Source organism: Ascidiella aspersa, chromosome 3, assembly GCF_963924565.1.
Source record: "Ascidiella aspersa chromosome 3, kaAscAspe10.2, whole genome shotgun sequence".
In the NCBI taxonomy this organism is placed as follows: domain Eukaryota; kingdom Metazoa; phylum Chordata; class Ascidiacea; order Phlebobranchia; family Ascidiidae; genus Ascidiella; species Ascidiella aspersa.
This window is the reverse complement of record NC_139449.1, coordinates 2,224,080-2,247,274: the sequence shown is the minus strand read 5'-3', so window position 1 is coordinate 2,247,274 and position 23,195 is coordinate 2,224,080. Positions and strand designations below refer to the sequence as shown.

The following is a 23,195-nucleotide window of genomic DNA, read 5'->3' as shown; positions in this document are numbered from 1 at the left end:
CCTATTTAAATTACACCATAAACTAGATCAAGGAATAAATTTAACGCGTTTTTTTCAAAGTATTTCTATTAAACCTTTTAATTGTATGACGGAGAAGGCGGTTTTACTTGTATATTAAACCTTTTAAAGGATGACGCTGTGCTAACTTAAATTTTAAATCAAACAAACGCAAACGTATGTTTTTTTGGCGCTCTTTCACTATTGTACGTAAAAATTAATAAAATTTTTTTTTTCTTTAAATGCCGCTTACCACAACTGATATTGTTTGAGTTAGGGTGCGGGTTAGCATTTGGTTAAGGGTGGGTCAAGTTATTATTAGTAATAAACATAATATTACTTGACTCACCCTCAACCAAACGCTAACCCGCACCCTAATCCAAACAATATGCGTTGTGGTAAGCGGTATTATTATTTTTTTTTTTGCATAACTTTTCACGTACAATAGTGAAAGAGCGCCGTTTTTTCTTTAGGCTAAATATAGGCTGATCAGACCATTCTTTATTGCCAAAAATTCTACGTCCGTCCTTGATTAGCAGTTGTTACAATAAACTGATTTTAAACTACATGTTTTAACATAGATATTAATTAGTATTTAGTGCGGCCCGCCAAAACCTTTTTCAGTTTGGGTCAGGCCCGCGACTAGAAAAAGGTTGCCGCTAGAGTGACATACCAAAACCAAGTAATTTTTGAATATTTATATATTTTAAATAAACCACACTTTTTGGTGTGTTTTACACAGGGAAAATTTTTAAATTTTCGCGAGAAAGAAACAGGCCCTTTTATTTTGGAACACGATTTTTGTCCCAGATACGGTAAAAATTTATTTTGGAACAGAGGTTATATTGGTCACGGATGAACAGCGCACAGAGATAATTTATTCACGACTTAAGATCGGTTAATTCGTTACAAATTACTTTGATTAGGGATATTTTAAGCTCAAATAGATCTTTTGGGACGAAATCAGGATGCTAATTTTGAGACATTTGATTTTCATTAGGCGTGAAAGCTAGTTTTTTACCTCTTTCTACTAATTTTAGCGACAAATAGTGCTAAATATTTATCTTTGTTGAGAAAATAACAGTTGTTGTTACTAAGCCATACAAAATGCCAATTCAAATCCAAGAAATAATTGAAAACGATGCCTGTGAATGTCCTTTGTGTATGGAACCCCTGGAAGCTGACGACATTAACTTTTTCCCCTGCGTTTGTGGCTATCAAGTTTGCCGATTTTGCTGGCATCGCATCAGAACAGACGAAAATGGTTTATGTCCAGCGTGCAGAACTGTATGTTTTAAATCACTACTACTTCAGTTAAATCTACAGTTTACTTTTTTGTGTCATGATAGCTCAGCCGATGATGAATTTTTATTTAAAAAAAAATTGGCGATTTAAAGGATGTAGAATAAGCGTTGTGTTTGTTAATTAAAGAATTATATCAATAATAGGGATGTCCGTTAATAATATCGGATTGGAGCCGATACTCTATGCCAAGTTTTAATATCAGTATTTGTCCGATACTAGGGTATCAGTGTCACGATTGGATATTCCTGAATAATAAGCTTCGAGGTTTAATACTTTTAAACATAAAATCTTCGGCGGTATTACAGAGATGCTTCCAAACGATTGGCCCTGGTCTAAAGTCCTACCACTTTATTTTTACAGTAACAAAACAAATTACTTGGCCCAACCAAACTCATACACTAACTTGCACCCTCACCTAAATAATGTAAGCAATATAAATCCACAGAAGAAAATGTGGTAGAATTAAGGACCAGAGGTAACCAATCAATCAAAATATTAATTCAGGTTTTTTAATCCTGTTGCAGTTTGATCTGTGACTAGAAAAAATGTCACTCAAAATTCTCAAAACAGTATTTAACCAAAAACAGCGTCACAAAAATATAATACAGAGCTCTATTTTAGTCCTACCCGGAAAACCCAGCTGAATTCAAGCCGTTAACCGGGTCCGACCTGCAAAAGATCAAACACAAAAAGCGCCAGAAAGAGGTCCAACGCCGTCAAAAGCTGACTGACAACCGTCGACACCTGGCAGCGATTCGAGTCTTGCAAAAGAACCTTGTTTTTGTTGTCGGTTTATCGCAACGCCTATCCGACCCCGAGGTATTGTAGCCAACGCTACTGTACAAAGGTAGACAGATCACCCTTAAATTGAATTTTGAGTAACTTGCCTTTCTGTTTATCATTGTATCAAATTACAATTGCGTCCATTTGTATAAGATTTACAAAATTTGCTGCGATTTGTTGTTAAACCTGTTATTTTATAGGTCTTGAAGCGACAAGAATACTTCGGTAAATTTGGAAAAATTGTAAAAGTGGTAATAAACAACAACACAGCCTATGCCGGTGCTCAGGTTTGTATTATTGTTATTCTGTCTATTTCTTATTCCTTTAATTACAAAACCATCCAAAAAAATGAAATGCATTGCCTTTTATATAAACAATCAATTAGATATAACTATTTTATGCAGCGGAACAGGTGACAACATGTTAACACCCCTTTATTTTAAACATTTATATAAATCCACAATTAGATTTTAAAAAACACAAAATGGTGACCTGTTTCTCCTGTTTCTTAACCTATTTAACTGTAAAATTTTCAATTTTCACACATTTTTTGTAGTCATTTTACATTTAATTATATACATGTGTTCCTTTCACAGTCAGTACTGTGGGAGTGTGGGTTGTAGTAAAATGTCATAAATACTTCCTCAAAATCAACATCATGCTAGGTTAGATATGTATACAACTAATTGGTTTAAATAATTAATTCCTACAAAAAACGGAGCAAACATCAAACAATTGCTTGAAAAATTAGAAAAAAAATTGGGCAGTGACAAAAACGAAAAATTAAACAGTGACATATTGGCAATGAGAACAAGGCAGAAACAAAAAAACCTTAATTATACAACTGTTGTTTTTCACACTATGGTAAACATAATAAACTAAAACCTATGTTAAACCAGTGAGCCATTAAACCACCAATCACGGAAAGCCAAAAAATTTGACCAATTTGTAAGTTCAAAATTTAGGAATTTTTTTAAGGCTACTTTCATGGTAAAATGTTGGTAAAGATATTGTCCCTAATTTACCGATAATCTGTATACCGGCCTATATTGCAAAATAATAAACTTTTTTTTTTAATTTTTGTATGTTTAATGTTAGGGTCCCAGCAGCAGCGCATATGTTACATATTCAAGAATGGAAGAGGCCCTGGAAGCCATTCAGTCTGTCAACAACGTCCACGTAGACGGTCGCACATTAAAAGGTAGTAAACGATTGTGAGGTGTGACGCCAAGGTTGATATTGGGCTTATTACTATTCTACCGACAATGTTGGGTCAAAATATAGGAGCCTTTTTTCTATTTTTCAATTGGATTCCTAAACTCTATTGTCATGGTTTTAAAATTTATAAAAGTAAAAAAAATAATGAAATATTTTGGATAGATTGCACCTATTGCCATGCTTAGAGACAATTTTGAGTAAAAATATAGGAACCTTTTGGTCTCTGTTTTTCAAATAAGTTCTTTAAACTTAGTTATCATTGTTTTCAAAGTCATACAGTGGTAAAAAAAATATTGTTGTGTTTTAGATAGATTGGCCTTATTACCATGCATAGTTGAGAGACAATTTTGAGCATAAATATTGCAACCTTTCAAATGGTTCTTTATCAATTGAACTCTATCAAGTTTTTATTGTTTTTAGTATTAATTTTACTTGTTGCTAGGTTTGTTAATAACCCGGTGGTTACTTTGAAGGAGAACCTTTCATGATAACATTTACAAGCTTTCGCTATTGAGCTTTAAAATGCCAAACAATCTTTTATATTTTGAGTTTTAAGCAAGCAAGCTTACACCAAGACAGACATGCAATGGCTTGTTTTAAAACCATTAAACATTTTTTTTATAAATTTTTGATCAAAGAATCAGGGTTTGGGTGATAATAAAAAAAGTCTACAACTTCATGACTATTTTTTTATCAAGGGTCTAGATAAAAAAAAAAAATTTTAAGTTCCAGATAAAAAAAAGTTAAACAAAAGGCATGTTAAATGTGTCATGTGTAATACCTTAAAATCTTGTGTTAGTTGAACTTATCATCTGTGAAAGAACAAACTTTTATGGTATATTTAAAACCTTTACAACCTTACATCATTATGTTTTGGTCTACGCGAAATCTTGTCAGTTTTTTGAATGTATTTTAACTTTTATTGCATCAACCTGATTAAAATGCTTTATTTAGAAAAATATTAATAGCTGTATATCAATATTGATTTTGCACTTAAACTATGTACTAACTGTTATGGTCAATTAGTTAATGCATTAAATCATGTTGAAAATATCAATAACAAAAGGTCAGCTATATTGCCATCCAGTCAGATGGGAGAAAGTCACTTTCGTCCCACACTGGTTGTTCATTAAGCCCAACAGCTGGTTAAAATAGTCGCCCACTTTTTTACTTTGCTTGCTATTTGTGTACTTCACACTATTTATGTTTATTGGATATAAGCTAAGCACTGTTTTGTTTAAAACCTTGCAAAAATGTAATATTATAGATATTTAAAAACAATTGTATATACATTTATCTTTGTATATGATGTTGTAAATTGTTTTACAGTTCTTTAAATTTGTATGTTGTTTATATATAGGTCAACAATTTGAAGTAACTTTTGTAGCTTTTTATTGTTGTTAAGTCAATTGCAAACAGTATTGAATAGATACAATACGGTAATCTTAAAATAGAGTAATGATCGAATAAATTTTGTTTTACTTTTCAGTCTTTTAACATGCAACTTTTCAGGTCTAAACTTTACTAGATCACTTCTAACACCTCATTTGGTGTTACCACAAAGTCTTTTGATGTCTTTGAATTTATTTGATGTGTAGCTTTAATTAAAAGTGTCATACTTAAACCATTTTTTGAGATATTTGTTATAGTATTGACCATTGTAGTTATACCGTCTTCATATTATATTCAAAACATTTTCAATTTTGGGCCTTAACCTTTCTCGAACATTTTGAAGGCTAATTTTATATACTATTTTTCAATTTTTTTTTCTTTTTTAATTTTCAGCATCTTTGGGAACTACAAAGTACTGCAGCACCTACCTAAAGAACCAGCAGTGCCATAAAAGTGACTGCATGTATCTCCACGAACTTGCTGAAGAAGAGGCAAGTTTCACCAAAGAAGAAATGCAGGTTTCTATTAGGCTCATGTTTTATTGCTATATGGCCTCGACCAAACACCTACCTAGCAAACCTAGGCACACTATGCACAAATCTGTATTGTAGCATGGTTATGAATTGCAAAGCAAAAACGTCATTTTATTTACATTAAGATGATACAAGTTTTTTAAAACGTCTATCAAAATGATGTCGACCTACATGATTGTTTCTGTATTTTTTTAAACATTTGTTAATCCTTTAAAATATTTAAATTGCTAAAAAATTGCTAGAGGCTAAGTAGGTTCCTGCTCGCTATTGAGAAGTTTTAAGGTTTGATTTTTGTGTGAATTTCAGCAATATAAGTTTATAATGCCCAAAAATCTTATTGAGCCTTTATAGATCTCACAACCCCCCTAGTGGACCCCAATTTAAGTACCCCTGTCCTAGTAAATGTGCCTTGGCATATACTTTATTTATCAATTATAAGCACAAAAAATGTTATGTTTCTTGAAACAATAACCAAGTCCCTGTAATGTAGGTTCCTAATTTACTACAAAGGGAAGCTTTGGGTTTTGTTGTAACTGTCAGCAATGTAAGTTGATATTCTGTAATATATATTGCCTTTTTTGCCAACTGCATGCTGACAGGTATTCCTATTGCTGTTCTGTAATTTTATAATTTTATGTATAGTAAGTAAATGCATGGAATTGGCCAAGTTGACGAAACATTTAAACCTGTCAATTTTCCTTTTTGTTAGGAGATTTATCAAGGCAATAGAAGCATTTACATATGACTGTGTTTGTTTTACACCCTCCTGATTGTGCCTCAAATTACGACGTTTGCCCTTAAGGCACTTTCATTACAAGTCACCAATTATGTTTGTGTGGAGTTAATTTCAACTTGCTCTTTTAATGATTTAGGGAGATTTACTATTGTTTTAACCTACTGTATGAAATATACTGCCTTTGATATAGACAGACTACCAAATAGTTCAAGATTAGGATACAAGTGTGTATTGAAACGTCTTTATCGAAATGATGTTGCCTTACTAGACCTTTTTGGATTTAAGATTCATTATCATTAGGGCGATTATATTTTGACCTAAAAAATGAGAAATTTTGATCTGAAAATGTATATTTTTGACAAAATTTTGACCTAGTAAAAATATATTAATTTAAACAACATATTGTCGTTTAAAGTACTGCATTAGTGTCTTGGCGTCGTCAACCGCACGCTTTTAATGTTTTGCTGGCTACCAGTCAAACACAAATCAGTTATATTTCGGGTTATGCAAAACTTATGAAAACGTATAGTTAATATTTTTGTCATTAAAAAAACAACTACTAAATGGCAAAGAAAAACAACACGCTTATTATTAAAAAAAATGTGTAAATATTTAAAATGCTAAGCGATTTATGTGTATTTTGATTCGATTTTCATTGGAAATAATTTTGACAAATTTTGACCAAACGTGCAAATTTTAACAAAATTTTGACTTTTCTTTTTTTTTTTTTAAGTCAAAAAATAATCGCCCTAATTATCACACAATAATTTTTTTTCTATAAATACTTTTTGCTCTAATTTCTTCAGTTTCTTGGCTAATTTTCTAGCTCCCTAGCATTCTACCATACTGCTAAAAGTTTAGTGCAAACCTTGAGTTTACTATCTTGACCTTTTTGCCCAAAATCTGTGCTATTTGTTTCTAAACCTAAATTTTCTAAATTTATTTGCAGGCTGGAAAACACCAAGAGGTTGAACAAAAGTTAATCGAACAACTTATGAACAAGGAAATTGGACTTTCCGCCGAAATATCGTCAATGTAAGTTTAGGGCTATTTCAGGGTTGCAACAAAGTCTTTGAATTTATTTGTGTATTTGGAAGTTGGTAAAAAACCTTAAATTTTTCTGAAACTCTTTGAAAATTTTTTAAATTTGTTTTATGTCAAGCTTAAGTTGTTTGTCAAAAAATTGCAGTGTAGAACAAGTTTTCAACTATTTGTTATTTTTTGGGCCATAACGTTTATATTGTATTTTGGAAAAATATTTTAAAAAAGTGAAATAATCCATTGTTTGGGCATGTTTTTTATTGTTTGATTTTGAAATATATGTCCAAAAAGTCCAGCGGCCCATTGTTTGGCCTTTGAAAACCTATAAATTCGCTTTAAAAAGTCTTTGAATTGAATTTTAAAAAAACTGTATAATCATTGATGGTAAAAATAGGCACTTTGTGTGACAAATCTCAATGTTTTCTAATTAACTTTTATTTTAAATCTTGATTATTTGTTTAATTGTTAAACCAATCTAAAAAAAATGTCTGCCTATTTTTTTCTGAATAAGATACTGTTGGTATATCAATCATTAACAACGAAGTAAAATTTGCCAACAAACATTAACTTTGATAAAGTTTGTTGTTTAATATGCAATCAACGACCTAAATCATTATTCCCACTAGGTGCATTTTGTTTGCGCAATATTTGGCACTTTTTAACAGAAATTTGCAGGCAAAAAAGTGAATGTTTTTTTTTAACTTCCGCAAACAATTGTTTCATGTAGCCCAAACATTATGGTCACTTCACTAAAGTTTAAAACATGTGTACGAATGATACCTCTGGTCTTGTCACTTTTACCTTTCTCAAATCAGGCATTTTGTGCACTGTTTTTGAGCTGCACAAATGTTATATTTTTTGGCAGTTTGCACACTGTAATTTGGCTCAAATGTAAGATTTTGGGTATTTGGGTATGTGGTAAAAAAATGAAAGCACTATCCAAACAAATTACCTATTAAAATCAAGTGCATTGATTTTCAACATCATAAATAACGAGTTACTAGAAACATCCAAAATGATAGCTACTTATGTATAGACTTTGATATCCTTACTGCGTCCTACTACAACCTCCAGCCATTATGTTCCAAAGTTTCTGTGATGCCTTGGGCTTTTTTAGTTATTTGAAAGTAAAACTAAATGGATAACTCCTAGAATAATATTTCACCCAGCCCGAATTTAGTGAGTGTGCTACTGTCTAAAAAGTGGTAGTCTACTAGCACACTTACTTATGTCCAGTGATTTAACTATGTACGTAGTGTAGTAACAGTAATCTCTATTGATGAGTCATTATACGATGTTGTACAATATTGCAAGTTCCATAACATTGTGGGTTACAATTTGGCACATCTATTTATTTTCTGTTTAAAGGCAAACCCATTTTTTTGGCATATAAACCTGTCTAAATGTTTTGCAGATTATTGATAAACTTATATTATCCTGTGATATGTTATGTTAAATCAGTGATTGTTTTTTAATTAGCAGTGCAAAAATGTGAAAAAAGTTACTATTTAAACTGTCATTCTGCCATCTTTAGTCCAATGCCACCCTAACTACACAGTAAGGCAATTTGTAAATCATCAAATTGTTAGTGTGCATTCAAGTCGTCCATTCTTTGCCTGCATGCCTAATGTTATACAAGTATGCAATTTTCCAAATTCAGAAATTTTTGCAGCCCATCTAATAGTTTTTGAGGCACACAGTTAATTAACCATTTAAACTGCTGGTTAAGAAACCTCTTAAACTTTAATTTTTTGGGGCACATAGGTGAAGAACCACTAAAACTCTGTAATAAACTTACAGACAGTTGAAAGATGAAATAGCACAAGTTGTGCCGCCTTTTGATTATTGTGCCAATATTGCTAAAATTTGCCAACAGATGAGAAATAAAAATGTTGTAAAACGGCATAATAAATATAATATTTTTTTATAAAATGTGTTTTTAGCAAACAGTTAAAAAGCAATATGCGCTTTCAGAAGTGGCAGCTAAATTAATGCTTTTTGAAGTTAAGTTTTTAACAGCGTGTACAAATTTTGTGACAACATAATTTAATTGTCATCCTGCCTAAAAGTTCTACAATGCTAATTTTTAGTGCAGATTTAAGGTAATTTTTATATTAAATCTAAAAAAGCTTACACTTTTAGAATTGGTTGCTAAATTAAAGCATTTAAAGGTAAAATTTAAACAAGCCTTCACAAATTTTATGACTTAGAAAAACCAAATGTTTATTTTCAAGTGTATATATTTTTATCTTCGTTTTTATAAAAATTACAGCGCAATGTATAAAAAATATTAAATTTATAAGACGGCCTAAAAGTTTTGCTGTTTTTACTTTGAAGTGAACATTTTCTTAAACATGTTTTTTGTTGTAATTAAGACACAATGTTCACTTTCAGAAATGGTAGCGAAGTTTTGGACGATGGAGACAAAGCAGCTGATTCGCCGACCGTCGAACTCTCACAGGAAAATCCCGCTGATTGGCTGCCACCTAGTGGAAATGATGAGACAACCGCTGACATCACATCGTCACTCGGCGAACGCAGAAAACCTCCGGATCAAGTTATTTTCACCGACGTTGGTGAAAATTCGTCGGGTCACTCTTCACATGTCGCAACTCCAACTCCACCGTTACAATTATCACAACCGGAAACAGAAAATAACAGGTTTGTCCACATGTGTTGTTGCTTCTAGATTTTATCTTTTTTATAGTTATGTCTTTGACATTTAGATTTTATCTTATTTTTTAGTTACATCATGTTGACTTTTAGATTTTTTTTTTTTTTTTGATAGTTACACCATGTTGACATTTAGATTGGTTAAATGTACTTTATGTTGGCATCTAGATTTTTTTTGTTATTTTTTGTGTACCCTCGACCCTCGTGTTTGGTTAATGGATAAATTAGTAGTAAATTCTCATAAAAAACAAAAAAAAATGTATCAATACCCAAGAAACTGAAATATCGACAGTAAGTTGCTGAAATGTAAGTTTTTTTAGATTTTTTGAAACTTTTGAACGGTAGCACTTTGCAAGAGAGTCTCTTAATTTATGTCTTTGATTGTCTTTGAGTTAATTTGCATGTTTAAAATTGTTTAAAAACCCTATGTTTGTCTTAAGTATTTCAATTTGGTTTGTGTGCAGTTTAAGTGGTTATTAAATGCAGTGGAAAATTTTTTTTTACATTATTTGTTACCGTGTTGACCAATGACCATGATAATTTATTGTTTCCAAAAAATGTCAAGCGATCCAATTTTAGGTCTATAAAACCCATCAATTTCTGTTTGAAAAGTGTGAAATGTTTTTTTATTTCTTAGAAATATGGATCAATAATTTTTACTTATCATATTTATTTTTTAACTTGAAGGGGTTAATAGTTTTTTTTTTTAATAAAAATTAGTTTTTTTTTTAATTTTTTTAAAAATAGTATAGTTTGATTTAATAGTACACCGAAAAGCCATCGCAGACTCGCCGAATCTGTCGATCTATGATGCAAGCAGAGCAAGCCAGAAAAACAACTGGCCTGCAGTGAGGTTTGAACTCACGACCTCCGGTCAAGCCGGGACCGTCGCTCTACCATCTGAGCTATGCAGGCTCAGAGAGGAGCGAGTCGAGAAACAACCATGCGCCAATACTTGCACATTTTGTTAGTACAAGAAACTTCTGGGGGATCACACTGGGGGATCATCAGTCCGTATCAATCAATGAAAGACACACACAAACATATGTGTTTAATAACATCTGTGATCTAGCCCCTGGGAAGTTGCTTTATGACCAACGATTACGGCTTCCGTATCAATAGTACACCGAAAAGCCATCGCAGACTCGCCGAATCTGTGCTATGCAGGCTCAGAGAGTTGTGGCGCATGGTTGTTTCTCGACTCGCTCCTCTCTGAGCCTGCATAGATCAGTTGGTAGAGCGACGGTCCCAGCTTGACCGGAGGTCGTGAGTTCGAACCTCACTGCAGGCCAGTTGTTTTTCTGGCTTGCTCTGCTAGCATCATAGATCGACAGATTCGGCGAGTCTGCGATGGCTTTTCGGTGTACTATTGATACGGAAGCCGTAATCGTTGGTCATAAAGCAACTTCCCAGGGGCTAGATCACAGATGTTATTAAACACATATGTTTGTGTGTGTCTTTCATTAGTTTGATTTAAGTTATATTTTCCAATCAAGTCTTTGAATTTATTTTATGCCCAACATATGTATTTAGAAAGTTCAAGTCAAAAAATGTTTTTTATTGTTTTGTAGATCATGACATTTATACGATTTTATTTGCGAAATAAATTCAAAATATCAAGCGATCCAAGTCTTTAAAAAGGATTGGAGGAGTTTAAACTCCTGCCAATTTGCTTTAAAAAAATTTTTTTTTTTTTGATATTTTTTTCTTCACATTTTGTGGCAACCTGTTTACAGAGTTTCGTGTAAACTAATTAATCAGCTCTTGATGGAAGTTAAATTGCTGTAGAGAGTGTTCCTGCAAATTTGGTTATCTCTGGTTTCAGCAAGTTATCATTTTGACAAACCAAGAAGGAAGCTGAATGTTTATGTCATTCAATCCAGCTTGCCATTGAACTTTATATTGTGTTACTGCAGCACTTTTTGTGTGAAATCACATATGATGCTTTGATTACAAAATAATGAAGATTATAAGCCGCAAAGCTGTAATTAAACAATATTTGTAATATATTTTGTAAAAAAATGCATTTTTAAGTATTTCTTTTAAAATAAAAGTTTTGTTTTTAAAATATTTTCTTTTGATTACAAAATATGGGGCTAATGGTTACTTATTCGAACATATCAAACAATATTTGCATTAAAATAGATTTTTCAAGTGTCATTTTTTTATGTATCTTTGTTTTAAATTTCTTTTAAAATAAAAGTTTTGCGTTTAGATTCCCGACAAATGAAGTGGCAAATGTTCAACAGACACAAGCACTCAGAATTCCTTCCACAGACCTTGATTTAAACGGTAAGATACAATATTTTGTTGCCTAACCTCTGGTAGTTTTATTAGCGTTATATGTTGCCTAACCTCTGGTAGTTTTATTAGCGTTAGGAATCATTTTATTTTATTCTTAAAATCATTTTTAAACTTCTCGCGCCCCCACATAAGCATAAAATGAAGTGTTTCTAGTAAACATACACTGATGGTTCCAGGAGTCATTGTCAAAACATTATGAAAATGTATTTCATTGGTTGATTTGCCAAAATGTTTGGAAAAAGGCAAAAAAAAAACTCATTTCAAGTTTAAATTTGACTAGAAACCAACTTAAACCTAATTTTGCTGTGCTAATTTGATGACACAGAATAACCTATTGACACAGAGTAACCTATTGACATCCAGTTACCTTTGTTGTGTGAACGTTTGCAGGTAGTAAATTATTGTCACATGTCGATAGAATTTTCGGTTGAACAGCAATTAGGTGAAATATGAGCTGTTCTAATATGCAACATGATAACAAATGTCACAGCCAATAAGGTAGGGTTTTTTAAGAGAGTAAATGAAACCAATTGGTTTCCTTTTTAATACTCTTCATTAGAAAAGTACCTGTGAAAAACATGGATTCATTTAGGGTTTAATAAATGAAACAGTTTTAGTTTTTTTTCTTGTCTATTTATTTCACCGTTTACATAGTGTCTACAAAACGTGTTTGAACTTTTAAATTTGAGCACCAATGCCTTGAACCTAGTTTTGCTGTGCTAATTTGATGACCTAAAGTAACCTATTAACACAGAGTAACCTATTGACATCCAGTTAACTTTGTCGTGTGAATGTTTCCAGGTAGTAAATTAATGTTGTCACATATCGATAGACCTTCGGTTGAACAGCATTTGTGTTTGCACAGATCTGTAATGTAGCCTGATAATAAATGCCAAAGCCAAGAAGGTTGAATAAATCACAATCATCTTGATAAAGATGTTTCGATACACACTCGTATCACCATTAGTTAATGTGAATGAAATAAATTCTAAACCCCACTTATAAGGTGTAATGCAATTCTTATTATTCTAAGTTTATAATCATGCATTAAGCATTTGTTCCTGTAACTGTAACTTTTAGAAGTTTTCTGCAACGTTTAGATAAGAGGACGCCTTTGTTGAACGAGTTGTAGCAGAGTTTGACCGATATAATTTTTTGACTAATTCCAATACCGATTTTTTACACTTTTGTCATCAGATAGCGGTACTATGGTCAAAATTTAAATTAATTGAAGGTGAAGTCCAAATTACACTTTATCTACCTATATTTATATAACTTTTATTTTGTGGCATGATGCTCAGCAATTTTTTTTTTAGAAAAAAGTAGGTTTCACAGGAAAACTATAGCATATTTTCATACTAAAATATATTCGCTCAAATCTACTTTTACAAATATATTGGTATAGGTGGAAGATTAGCCGATATTATCGATAAACTGACATATCAGCCTTTCTCTAGTTTTTTTCAACACATTTTTATTTATTTTGTTAAGGTGCTTTTTGTGCACCACTTGCATTAAATTAATCTTTACACTTGCATAGAATAGTAGAGCTAATGTAGATGGCGAAAACCTATTGTCAGCCATGCCAAGTTGATTAACAACTTCCAGTTTATGTCAGCATTTCACACAAAACGTCATCCTCTAGTTTCAGGCTGTTGAAACCGCATGAGTAAACATATTTATCATTGATTTAATGATTCTTCTTTTAACAGGCAATTATAGGGTTGCGCAAAGTGTTTGAAACTTGGAATTGGTTTATGTTAAGCTTAATTTATGTAGTAAAACGATTTTTTCAACTAATTGTTACAGTGGTAACCAAAAAACAAATAATGGCATTTATACTTTTTTTTTTTTCTGTTTTCCATTGACAATAAAAAAAACTCACAGCCATGAAACTTTAAAAAAATGTCGAGCAATTTTAAGTCTTAAAAAACCTAAATTTTTTATAAAATATGGCAACCCTGAATTAAAATTTTTTTGATATACTTTATCTTTTTTTCAGCTTTCATTAAACAATTGTTCTATGTGTCTTTAAGTTAAAAACAATTGTTTACTGATAATGTGGACATTTATTAATTGGCCTTCTGTAAGGCATTACGCAATCATAACTAAGAAAACATTAGCCTATACTTCAGGGCCTACCTACACTTCACTTTGTCCATAACGCTTGTTTTTAGTGTTTGCACAGCACTTTGTTTAAGCATAACGCAGTCGGATACCAGTATTCAAAGTAACCACTTAAACTAAATATGCACAAGCTCAGCAAACAATAGTCAACCATGGGGTCCAACTAACATGTGTTGGAAGCACATTGTTATGCTTTCCTTCTTGATTTCCAAATTTAAGAAAGTACATCGTTCTGATTGTGTAAAACAGTGTTTCTTAAAACTAGTGGATAGTTGTTTACTTACGGACAAGGGTTTAAACTTTTTTTGTTGAACCCCCCAAAAAATTTTTTTACCTGCATTGGCAAGGGTCGGTATAGTTTTTTTTTCGAAATTGCCGTCATATAACTAGTAGACTTGCTGATTCCACTAAAACTCATGCACAAATAGAAACTGAAACTGCGTCTACATGCATTGAGGAGAGGCCTAAGCATATTTTAATTAACCTGTTTTTTTGTTGATACTTTTAAATTGTACACTTGAGATTTCACTTGCCTTCGACACCCAAAATGTAATCCACATACCCCCTAAAAGACCCCAGTTTAAGACAGAATAGGGTAAAATTAGGGCAGAATAATATATTTTTAATACTTTTTTTATTACACACTTTGCTAAACTGACATAAATCTAAATAGAGTATCCGAAAAACTTCTTTTAGTATGAATTTATTAAGTTCAAGAAACACTAGTTTAACGGTAAATTTGTTTAAAAAAAAAACGGTTCAAAACAACTTGTAAATGTTTCAAAGCAGTGATTTTCAACTTACTAATTGGCAAATCCTGACGGGTTGTTTAAAACTGACTAATTTCCGCTTCAGTCTATGACATATTTGAAGTAACTTGATACTATTAGGGCCAAAGTGCAAAGCCCTGACTGCTTCATTGTTCGTATCTGTGTTTTCCAGATTGCTTACGAACTGATTCTCCTTCTTCTAATCCCAGCATTGACAACAATTCCTTGTCACAAGGTGAAATACCATTCTGTTTTTAAAATAGTATGCAATATTTGCGATTGCCTGATTTTACAGCGCTGCCATAAACATATTCACAAAGATGTAAATGTCTTGGATTTCATTTGCATATTGAAAAAAACCCTTGTTACTTTTTAAACTTTTTAAAAAGGCTTTGAAGTACATTTTTGTCCATCTCAAGTAATGTGTTAAAAAAGTTTTTCTATTTGTTATTATGTTGAACATGGCATTTATACTGTTTTGTTTTCAAATTTAGATCCAATTTTAAAAGTGTTTTATATCTTTCAATATTCGACATAAAAGTGTTCTACAATCCTGTTTTTCTAGAACTGAGCAGCACATTTAATAGGTTTTATGTAAAGACAGCCATATGTTATATAATACTATTAAAACTAACCCTTATTTTTAGCAATGCAAAATCTACAAGTCCAAAACAATTTGATGCCCCAACACCTAAACCCGACCTTACATCAGACACAGCAGCAACAACATATCTTTACAAGGTAAAACTGTTTAAAGGCTTTGGGTATAAGCTAAAACAATAGATGTTTTAAAGGTGAAACATTTTTCCAAGTATTCAATAGCCACTTTTTTAGTGGTACACCTTAGCAAAGCTGTTTTGTTTCTCTCACATAGTTTTACAATGTTGAAAAACTTTTAGTGGCAGTGTTGTAAATAATCTTTTTGGCCCAACCCGGGCCAAGTCATTTGCAAAATAACTAAGTCAAGTCATTTCCAATAAATGACAGGTCAAGTTCCAGTCATTACTTATCACAGTCAAATCCCAGTCCAAGGTATTAAGAATAAAAGTTTGTTAAAACTAGTGAACCTATTTTATTTAGCACTTTTTTCATATCCATTTTTTTTCATTACAAGCAATATTTAAAACACCAAGAATGAAAGAAATAAAAACCATATTTCGTCTCTTAACTCATTTTTTGCTAAAAAATGTGTACATTAAAAAACATTTGATTAATGTTAGTCAGTTGCCTAATGAATGTCAAGTCATTTGAAAGAGACTTAAACTGCACTGAGGTAAAAAAGTAGTATCCTAAAGTGTTTATCTATGGGATTTTAAAGCATTCCCGCATAATTCCACAAAATTCCAGGCAACTCTGACTAATTTTTCCACAAATATAAGTTAATAATTCTTGAATTGACTCTATCATGTTGTTCATTACTGTGTCCTGTTTTTAAAACCAGTTTTTCTGATAGATTTGATCAAAACAGTTCCACTCTACAAAGTGATTATCCCAACCACATCCTGCCACAATCATCCTGGCCTACACAACAAACACACCAGTTGTTAACGGGTAAGGGTACACTAAATGTTTATAAAAATATTTTATTTATTTTTTCAAGAAAAAGACCACAATGTCATCACATAGAAAGGAACTGTTCTTAAGTCCTTCTCTCTGAAAGAAATGTAGTCATTTTATGAGATGTAAAGAGAAATACATTTTGCCAAAAGGCATCACCAGTCTCTAATTTCAAATGAATGTCTTTTAAACTTCTAAACAAAGATACCTAACTATCTTTTTCTCCATACATTATAAAATGATGGACTTGGATTTCGATACAATAGTCTAAAGAACATTAACAGGTAATAATTTATAAATTAAGTGTAAATAGTAAGTATTTTTTTACAATAAAGACCCATAATTTATCAGATTGTACAAGAAAATTACTGAGAATAGTTGGTAGTTTGTGGTGTTTTTTCAGTTAGTTATTTTATTATGAACAAAGCCTAAATAAGCAGCTGTTATAATTTCTGATTCACAGCATGATAAACGTGTTTTGACACACAATAACCTTTTTAAAGGCTAAAATACTTGGGTTTGTTGTATATTGCAGTTTTAACTGATTTTCAAACTTAAAATAGATTGACATTTGGTAATCTATTTCTACCGAAAAATTCCAATTTTTTTATTTAGCAGCACTTGCTTTCATAAAATGTTAAGTTAAAACTTTTCTAATTAAAAAAATGTAAAACCTTTTATTTAAATTAAAATTTTAAAGCACGTTTTGCTTTTGCTATAATGTACCAATGAATTAAGATACTGATAAAAATGCTTTTAGTAGCGAAATATATTTATCATGCAAATCCGAACAAACTGATTTTCAGTTTACTAAGCTCTGTACTTAGTTAATCTTTAGTATTGTAAAAATTGGTCATTGTTTTTCGATAAAAATAAGCAAGCTGCAAAGCAACAATAAAAATTAGCTTATTTTGAAAAGCAGGATGCTTTTGAAAAGTTGTAACTAGGACTTTTTATTTTGAACGGCGCAAGAATTCAGGGTTTTGCTTTTCAAATTAGTAAACTAATTCTATGCAATACGCATTGAGTGACTTTTAATGTAAAACTGACAAATGCTGTTAACAGTTTGCGGTTCTTGCTAAGTAAAATCTGCTAAAACTTTAGATATGAACATTACATGTGCTAAACGAATGTAATCCTCTTGTAATTACAAGTGTATTTTGAGTCCGGCTAAACACCCAATTCAACCACAAACTTTATGTGGAAGCAGAACTTTATCACGAAAGTGTGTAAAATAAAACCTGGAATATATATTTTGCATAGGTTTTAAAGTAAAAGAAAACTGAAGATAACGATGAAAAACAAACCTCCAGTAATCGTCAAAAAACTTATTCAAAACATTCACAAAATGCTGCCTACTTCTGTATGGGCCTCAATATTCATTGTACCTCTAACTACAACATCCAGCCATTATCTTAAGATTTATTCGAAACGTTCACAAAATACTTTTTACTTCCGTGTTGCTTTGAAATGCGTACTACTTTAAAGCACAACCTCCAACCATCATGCTCCAAAACCTTACTTTAAAAATGCAAATATTGAAATGCCGAAGACAAAAGAACCGCCGCCAACCAGTTTTACATTCCTAGGGAGGTTTTAAAAACCTCCAAATTTCCATTTTTCACATGATCAAACCTCGTCAATTGCTCATCATAGCCTTCCTTTTTAATCAACTTTTATCTCCACATTTCCAGATCCAACTCCTGTGAAACCAGCCAACGACTGGGAAGCAGCTTTCGGCTTTAGCAAAAACTTCACACCGGCCCAATCAGGGGCTTCCCCTTCCCCCCCTGTGGCCCCCCAACGACCACCGACAAACTCTCCCCCGCCAAATGACGCAGGGGACGATGACCTTGGGTTTGACCCCTGGCTTGAGTGCAACAAGGGATTGGCAGATCTGCTCGAGAAAGAATGCGCACAAGTGATTTTAACCATTTTTTTTGTATATTTTTCGATTTTTTACTAATTAACTTTTGCGAATTTTTTTTATGTTGTTTTATTTTCGGATCTTAGTTTAGAAAGCATTTGTCTTCATTTGAGGAGTTTTTTTTATTCTACAATAGATTTTTCAGTTACAGATTTTTTTAACTTACGATTTTTATTGATTTCTAAAGGAGTTACTTCATGATTGGAGAAGTTTTTTTGTTTGTTTTTATTTTACAAAAACGTTGACCATTTTTTTACCAAGTTAATTTGTTTTTCTTTTTAATTAGAGAGTTTTTTATTTGGCATTTTTTTTCTTGATTTACAAAGATTCTTTCTTTGTTTTTTTTCAGGGTTTAATTTTAATTTTATCACGTTTTTATATTTTTTTTTTGCTAGTTCTGTTGTCTTATGTTTGTTTGATATACGAAAGTTTAGTGAAGTTAGTTGGATCCCCGAAGCTTCGCTGCTACTTATTGGCGCAAAAAGAGAAACACTACAAGTGAAAACCATAAAATCGCCAATGTTTGTTAACGCACAATTTTTATTTCGTCTATTGCGTCTAATTGCACGTTTTAAGCTTTCATTTATTTTAATAGAGTGAAACGCCCGCCATTAATTCCTTCCCCGGTGCTCAACCGAACCACCCGTTGTACTCTCAACACGGAAATCTGCAGAACTCGCAGGTAATTAGGTTTACACACATATGTGTGATCAACTGTGATCTAGTTATTCTAAAGCTGCATTTTAACCAACGATTACGGCTTACTTGTCATTAATACCGAAAACCGTTGGTTGAGCAACAGTCCTTGTATGACTGTGGTCGTGAGTGCGAACCTCACCACAGACTAGTTTAAAAAAAAAATTGGCATAATAACATGAAAATAACTATCTTTAAACGTTTTCATTCAACTTGTTTTACCAAAGCAATGACGCCATTTCGTATCCGGCCAGATCGATTGCGATATTGTTTACTTTAAATATCTCTTGTACGCCTGAAAGTTTTGCCTGAAACACCTTAAGTATCGGACATTCCTAGTTTAGGATGTATATTTCTAAAACTGTTATTTTCCTTCCATAGTTCAACCGAATGCAGCCGCACCAGCACTCCCCCAACAGCGGCGCCGCCAACGGTCTCCCCTCGCCCGGCCTGGGGGGTCACCTGTTCGGCACCGGCCACGCGATGTCGCACATGGCCATGCACCCCAACCTGGGGGGTTTTCCCAAGCACAGGGCCGATTCCCAACACACCAACGGCGCCAACGGCCTGAGTGAGTGGAAAAACGGCTTGCGAGCTTTACTTCCAAGCGTCAATATCAACTTCGCCATGGATCGGGGTGCTTCCCCTAACGAGCAACCCGCGCAGCACCTTCCCGGCTACGGCCGGATACCGTCTACTTCTCCGTCGGCGGGAAGCCTCAACCGACCAATGGGAGGTATGCTGGGCTTCGGCGGCGGCCAATGGGACGGCGCCACGTCACACTTGCCTTCGTTCGGTGCGCAACGGACTCAGTCTGCGTTTTTCCAGAACGGTTCCAGTATAGCGGGCGGCGCGGACCGGTACAGCCCCACCGTGGCCCCGCCCCCCGGTCTAGGGGGCCCGCACCCGCCCAGGGACCCCGCTATCCTGTCCACGGGTTCCAAACCCCCGATTATCCCGCCGCAACACCGCTCAATGCCGTTCGAAGACGCGCCGCATTGGTTAAAATCAATACAGAGCCTGACTGATTTTGACACTCCGCCGAATAACCAGGCGCTAAGTCAGTCGCAAGGCGAGATTTCGGCTGGAAATAACAACAGCAGTAGCGGTGGCTGGCCAGTGTACAACAACAATTCCATAATGCCTTCGTTTTCTGGGCCCAGCGGCCAACAAGCGCCGCCCCCCGGGTTCCAAGCGCGCCATCCCTACACACACGCAAGCGATTTTCAAATGCGCCATAGTTTGCTGGAAAACCAGTCCTAAGTTTTTTTCGGTGCCTTTTTCCGCCCGGGCTTTTATCTAATTTTACGAGCCTTAACCGATTAACGAGAAATAAATAATATTAATATATGTTGTAATATTAATTTAAGTATACAGTGTTTATTTCGAAGAATTCTATATTTGTCCGTGTGTTTCACGTATTCCTCGCATAACATTTCGTTACTTTTTCGAGACAAGAAAAAAAAACGTCCGGAAGGTTTAAAATTTGCATTTTCGTGACGAGATTTCAAGCGGCTTGCAAAACTCGGCTTGTCCGGAAAAACTTGTAAAATTCTATTTTCTGTACGATAAAGAAAGAAGGCTTGACACTTTGTCCGTTAGAATTGCTTGGGAGTGATGTGCGGTATCAGCAATAAATTAAATTAAACGATCGTCGTGTTAGTTTCCAAGGAAAGTTAAAACCGTGGCTAAAAACGGTTTGAAGGAACTCTTCGGATGATTGCTAGAGGTCGTGGTTGGAGGTTAAATAAATATTAAAGCCCATACAGAAGTAGGGAGCATTTGGAACGTTGAAAATAAAGCTTGAAATAATGGCTGGAGGTTGTAGTTTGACGTTGAGTGATTATCAAAGCCCGTTTAGAAGTAGGGCTACCATTTTTTCCGCACCCAAAAAGAGGACATTTTTTTTGCCGGCAAGTTAAGGCCCGTTTGCACTACAGCTGCACTGAGCTGAGCAAAGCGTAATTTGCATTTAAATTCTATTGTGGCGAGCGTTTCACGCTTTGCTAAACTCAAGCCCCGTGCAGCAGCTGCAGCTAGCTTAAAAATACGCTTTGCTAAACCGACGCTCCGTGCAGCTGAAAAAAAAATACACTTTGGAGCGATTTCCACGCTTTGCCAAACTCAAGCCCAGTGCAGCAATAGAAAAACGTTACGTTTTGGAGCGATTTTTACGCCCAGCGCAGCTCACTGCAGCTGTAGTGAAAATAATTTCACGCCCAGTGCAGCTGTAGTGTAAACGGGCCTTAAAATTAAAGTAGAATTGTTACGTTTGGGGTTTAATATTACTGATTTTCGGGATGTTTGGTTGTTTTGGGATTCTCGGATTTATTTTCGATAGGAAATTCGGCGTTGCTGGCCGATTTGAGCGATGGATTTGCTGTTGGCGGCTACAAAGAGAGTTGTAAGTGACAATTTAAAATCCTACGTTTTAAAGTGAATATTAATTAATTACACACCTTTGCTTTATTAATGGGCCTCATGTGAGGTTCGGTTGCAATTTTTCTGAAATATATATAACGTCTCGTCTTGTATGAAGGCATGAGCAACTAACTCGAAATTCGAAAAAAGAGGACATTTGGGCATTTTTAAGCGTCCTCGAAGGACCATTTACTTTTCTTGAGAAAAAATTTTTTATTAATAGATTCTTAGAACTGGTAGCTGATTAAACTTAATGTCACAACTTATTTTAGCAGTAAATTGTAAGGAAGTGTAACCGAGGTTATTTGAGTAGGCATATACGCTAAACATTATAAGTATGGTCAAAACTTTGATGGAACAAACTGCAAAAACTGTGTTTCGCGTGTGTAGAACACTAGTTAAATTACACATTTATTCGGGGGGGCGGAATGATTTTATTCCGCTACGCATAAACTTTTTTGAGATAACATCGCATAGTTACGTCACAAGTAGACTTAAGAAACCAGAGTTATCGTTCGATCTCGGTGAAATGTTAGTCTGAATGTATTTAAGTCAGGGAGTCGAACCGGAACCGAACTGGAACTTTATGAACCGGTTTTGGGTCAATTTTATCCGAACCGTAACCGAACCTGAACCGGTTTTTATAAGATTTTAAGGAGCCGAACCGGAACTGAATAATTTGAAAGCACCTGAACCTTAACCGAACCCGAACCTGTAAATAAAAGCGGTTCGCTCCTGCATGACGTCACAACTTCTATTTTACAGAGTCAAGCTACGCCATGTTGGAAATTTTATGAAAAAAATATTCGTTGATTTTTTATTTTTTAGATATTTCTATAATGAGTTGCTGTTTTTTTAATACGTCACGTAACTTAGATTAAATGACTTACAATTCAAAGATTATTCTCTACATTTATCGACCCACATTTTGAGATTTAACCCAAATAATATTGTATCTGAACCGGAACTTTATGAACCGGTTTTAAAATAGCGATGGTCGAACCGGAGCTGAATCGGAACTTTTAAATTCCTCCGAACCGAAACCTGAACTTAACCGGATTCCGAAAAAGTTCTTGAACCCGAACCGAACCTGAACCGGAAAAGTCAAACGGTTCGACTCCCTGATTTAAGTAGATCGAAGGAGTATTTGTGCGACGAAGAATGTACCTATAAAGTTTAAATTATCAATTAAACAACAACAAAAAATTCAAAGACAGGAACGGGTTAAGAGAGCATCAGGCCATTCCCCCACCCCCCAAAAAACACACAAAAAAATAAAAACTTTATTTTAGCTAGGTTTTACGCAGCAATAAATTAAGCCGTAAACGGTAAAAATAATTTCTTACTAAAGAATTATTGCTGGTAAAAAAAAATATATGTTTTGGGCACAAAAGATGTCCCAAAACTATGTTGGCTTCTTTTAGTTGTATATTTGGAAACAAAATCGAACGCCTATAAGGACCATTGCATGCTTACAGTGCTTTTTTAGTTTTGTTCATTCACCCTTGTCTCATGATATAATAAAACTATCTCGTCTATATATAACAGCACAAAATGACTTAGCCCAACAACATAAGTTTTACCATTGCCAATCTACAATTTCTCGAATATAAAGCTACAAATGCACAAAACACAGTCACTAAGTTTTTGTACTGTTCAGTAGTCGATTTACTGTAGAGCTATCATCCATTTCTGACGGTTCACCCTTGTTCACC

General features: G+C 33.8%; 1 protein-coding gene across 1 annotated transcript; it reads left to right on the top strand.

The window, feature by feature from the left end:
• The first annotated feature begins 933 nt into the window (after positions 1–933).
• On the top strand, positions 934–20,655 carry LOC146158070 (CCR4-NOT transcription complex subunit 4-like). Its single transcript, XM_083383941.1, has 14 exons — positions 934–1,284; positions 1,924–2,121; positions 2,286–2,372; positions 3,184–3,286; positions 5,089–5,213; positions 6,914–6,999; positions 9,400–9,666; positions 11,894–11,970; positions 15,052–15,114; positions 15,527–15,620; positions 16,333–16,430; positions 18,131–18,357; positions 18,959–19,045; positions 19,441–20,655. Exons 1-14 carry the CDS (start codon positions 1,105–1,107, stop codon positions 20,320–20,322), a joined length of 2,574 nt encoding a protein of 857 aa, XP_083240067.1. The 5' UTR covers positions 934–1,104; the 3' UTR covers positions 20,323–20,655.
• Positions 20,656–23,195: the final 2,540 nt, after the last annotated feature.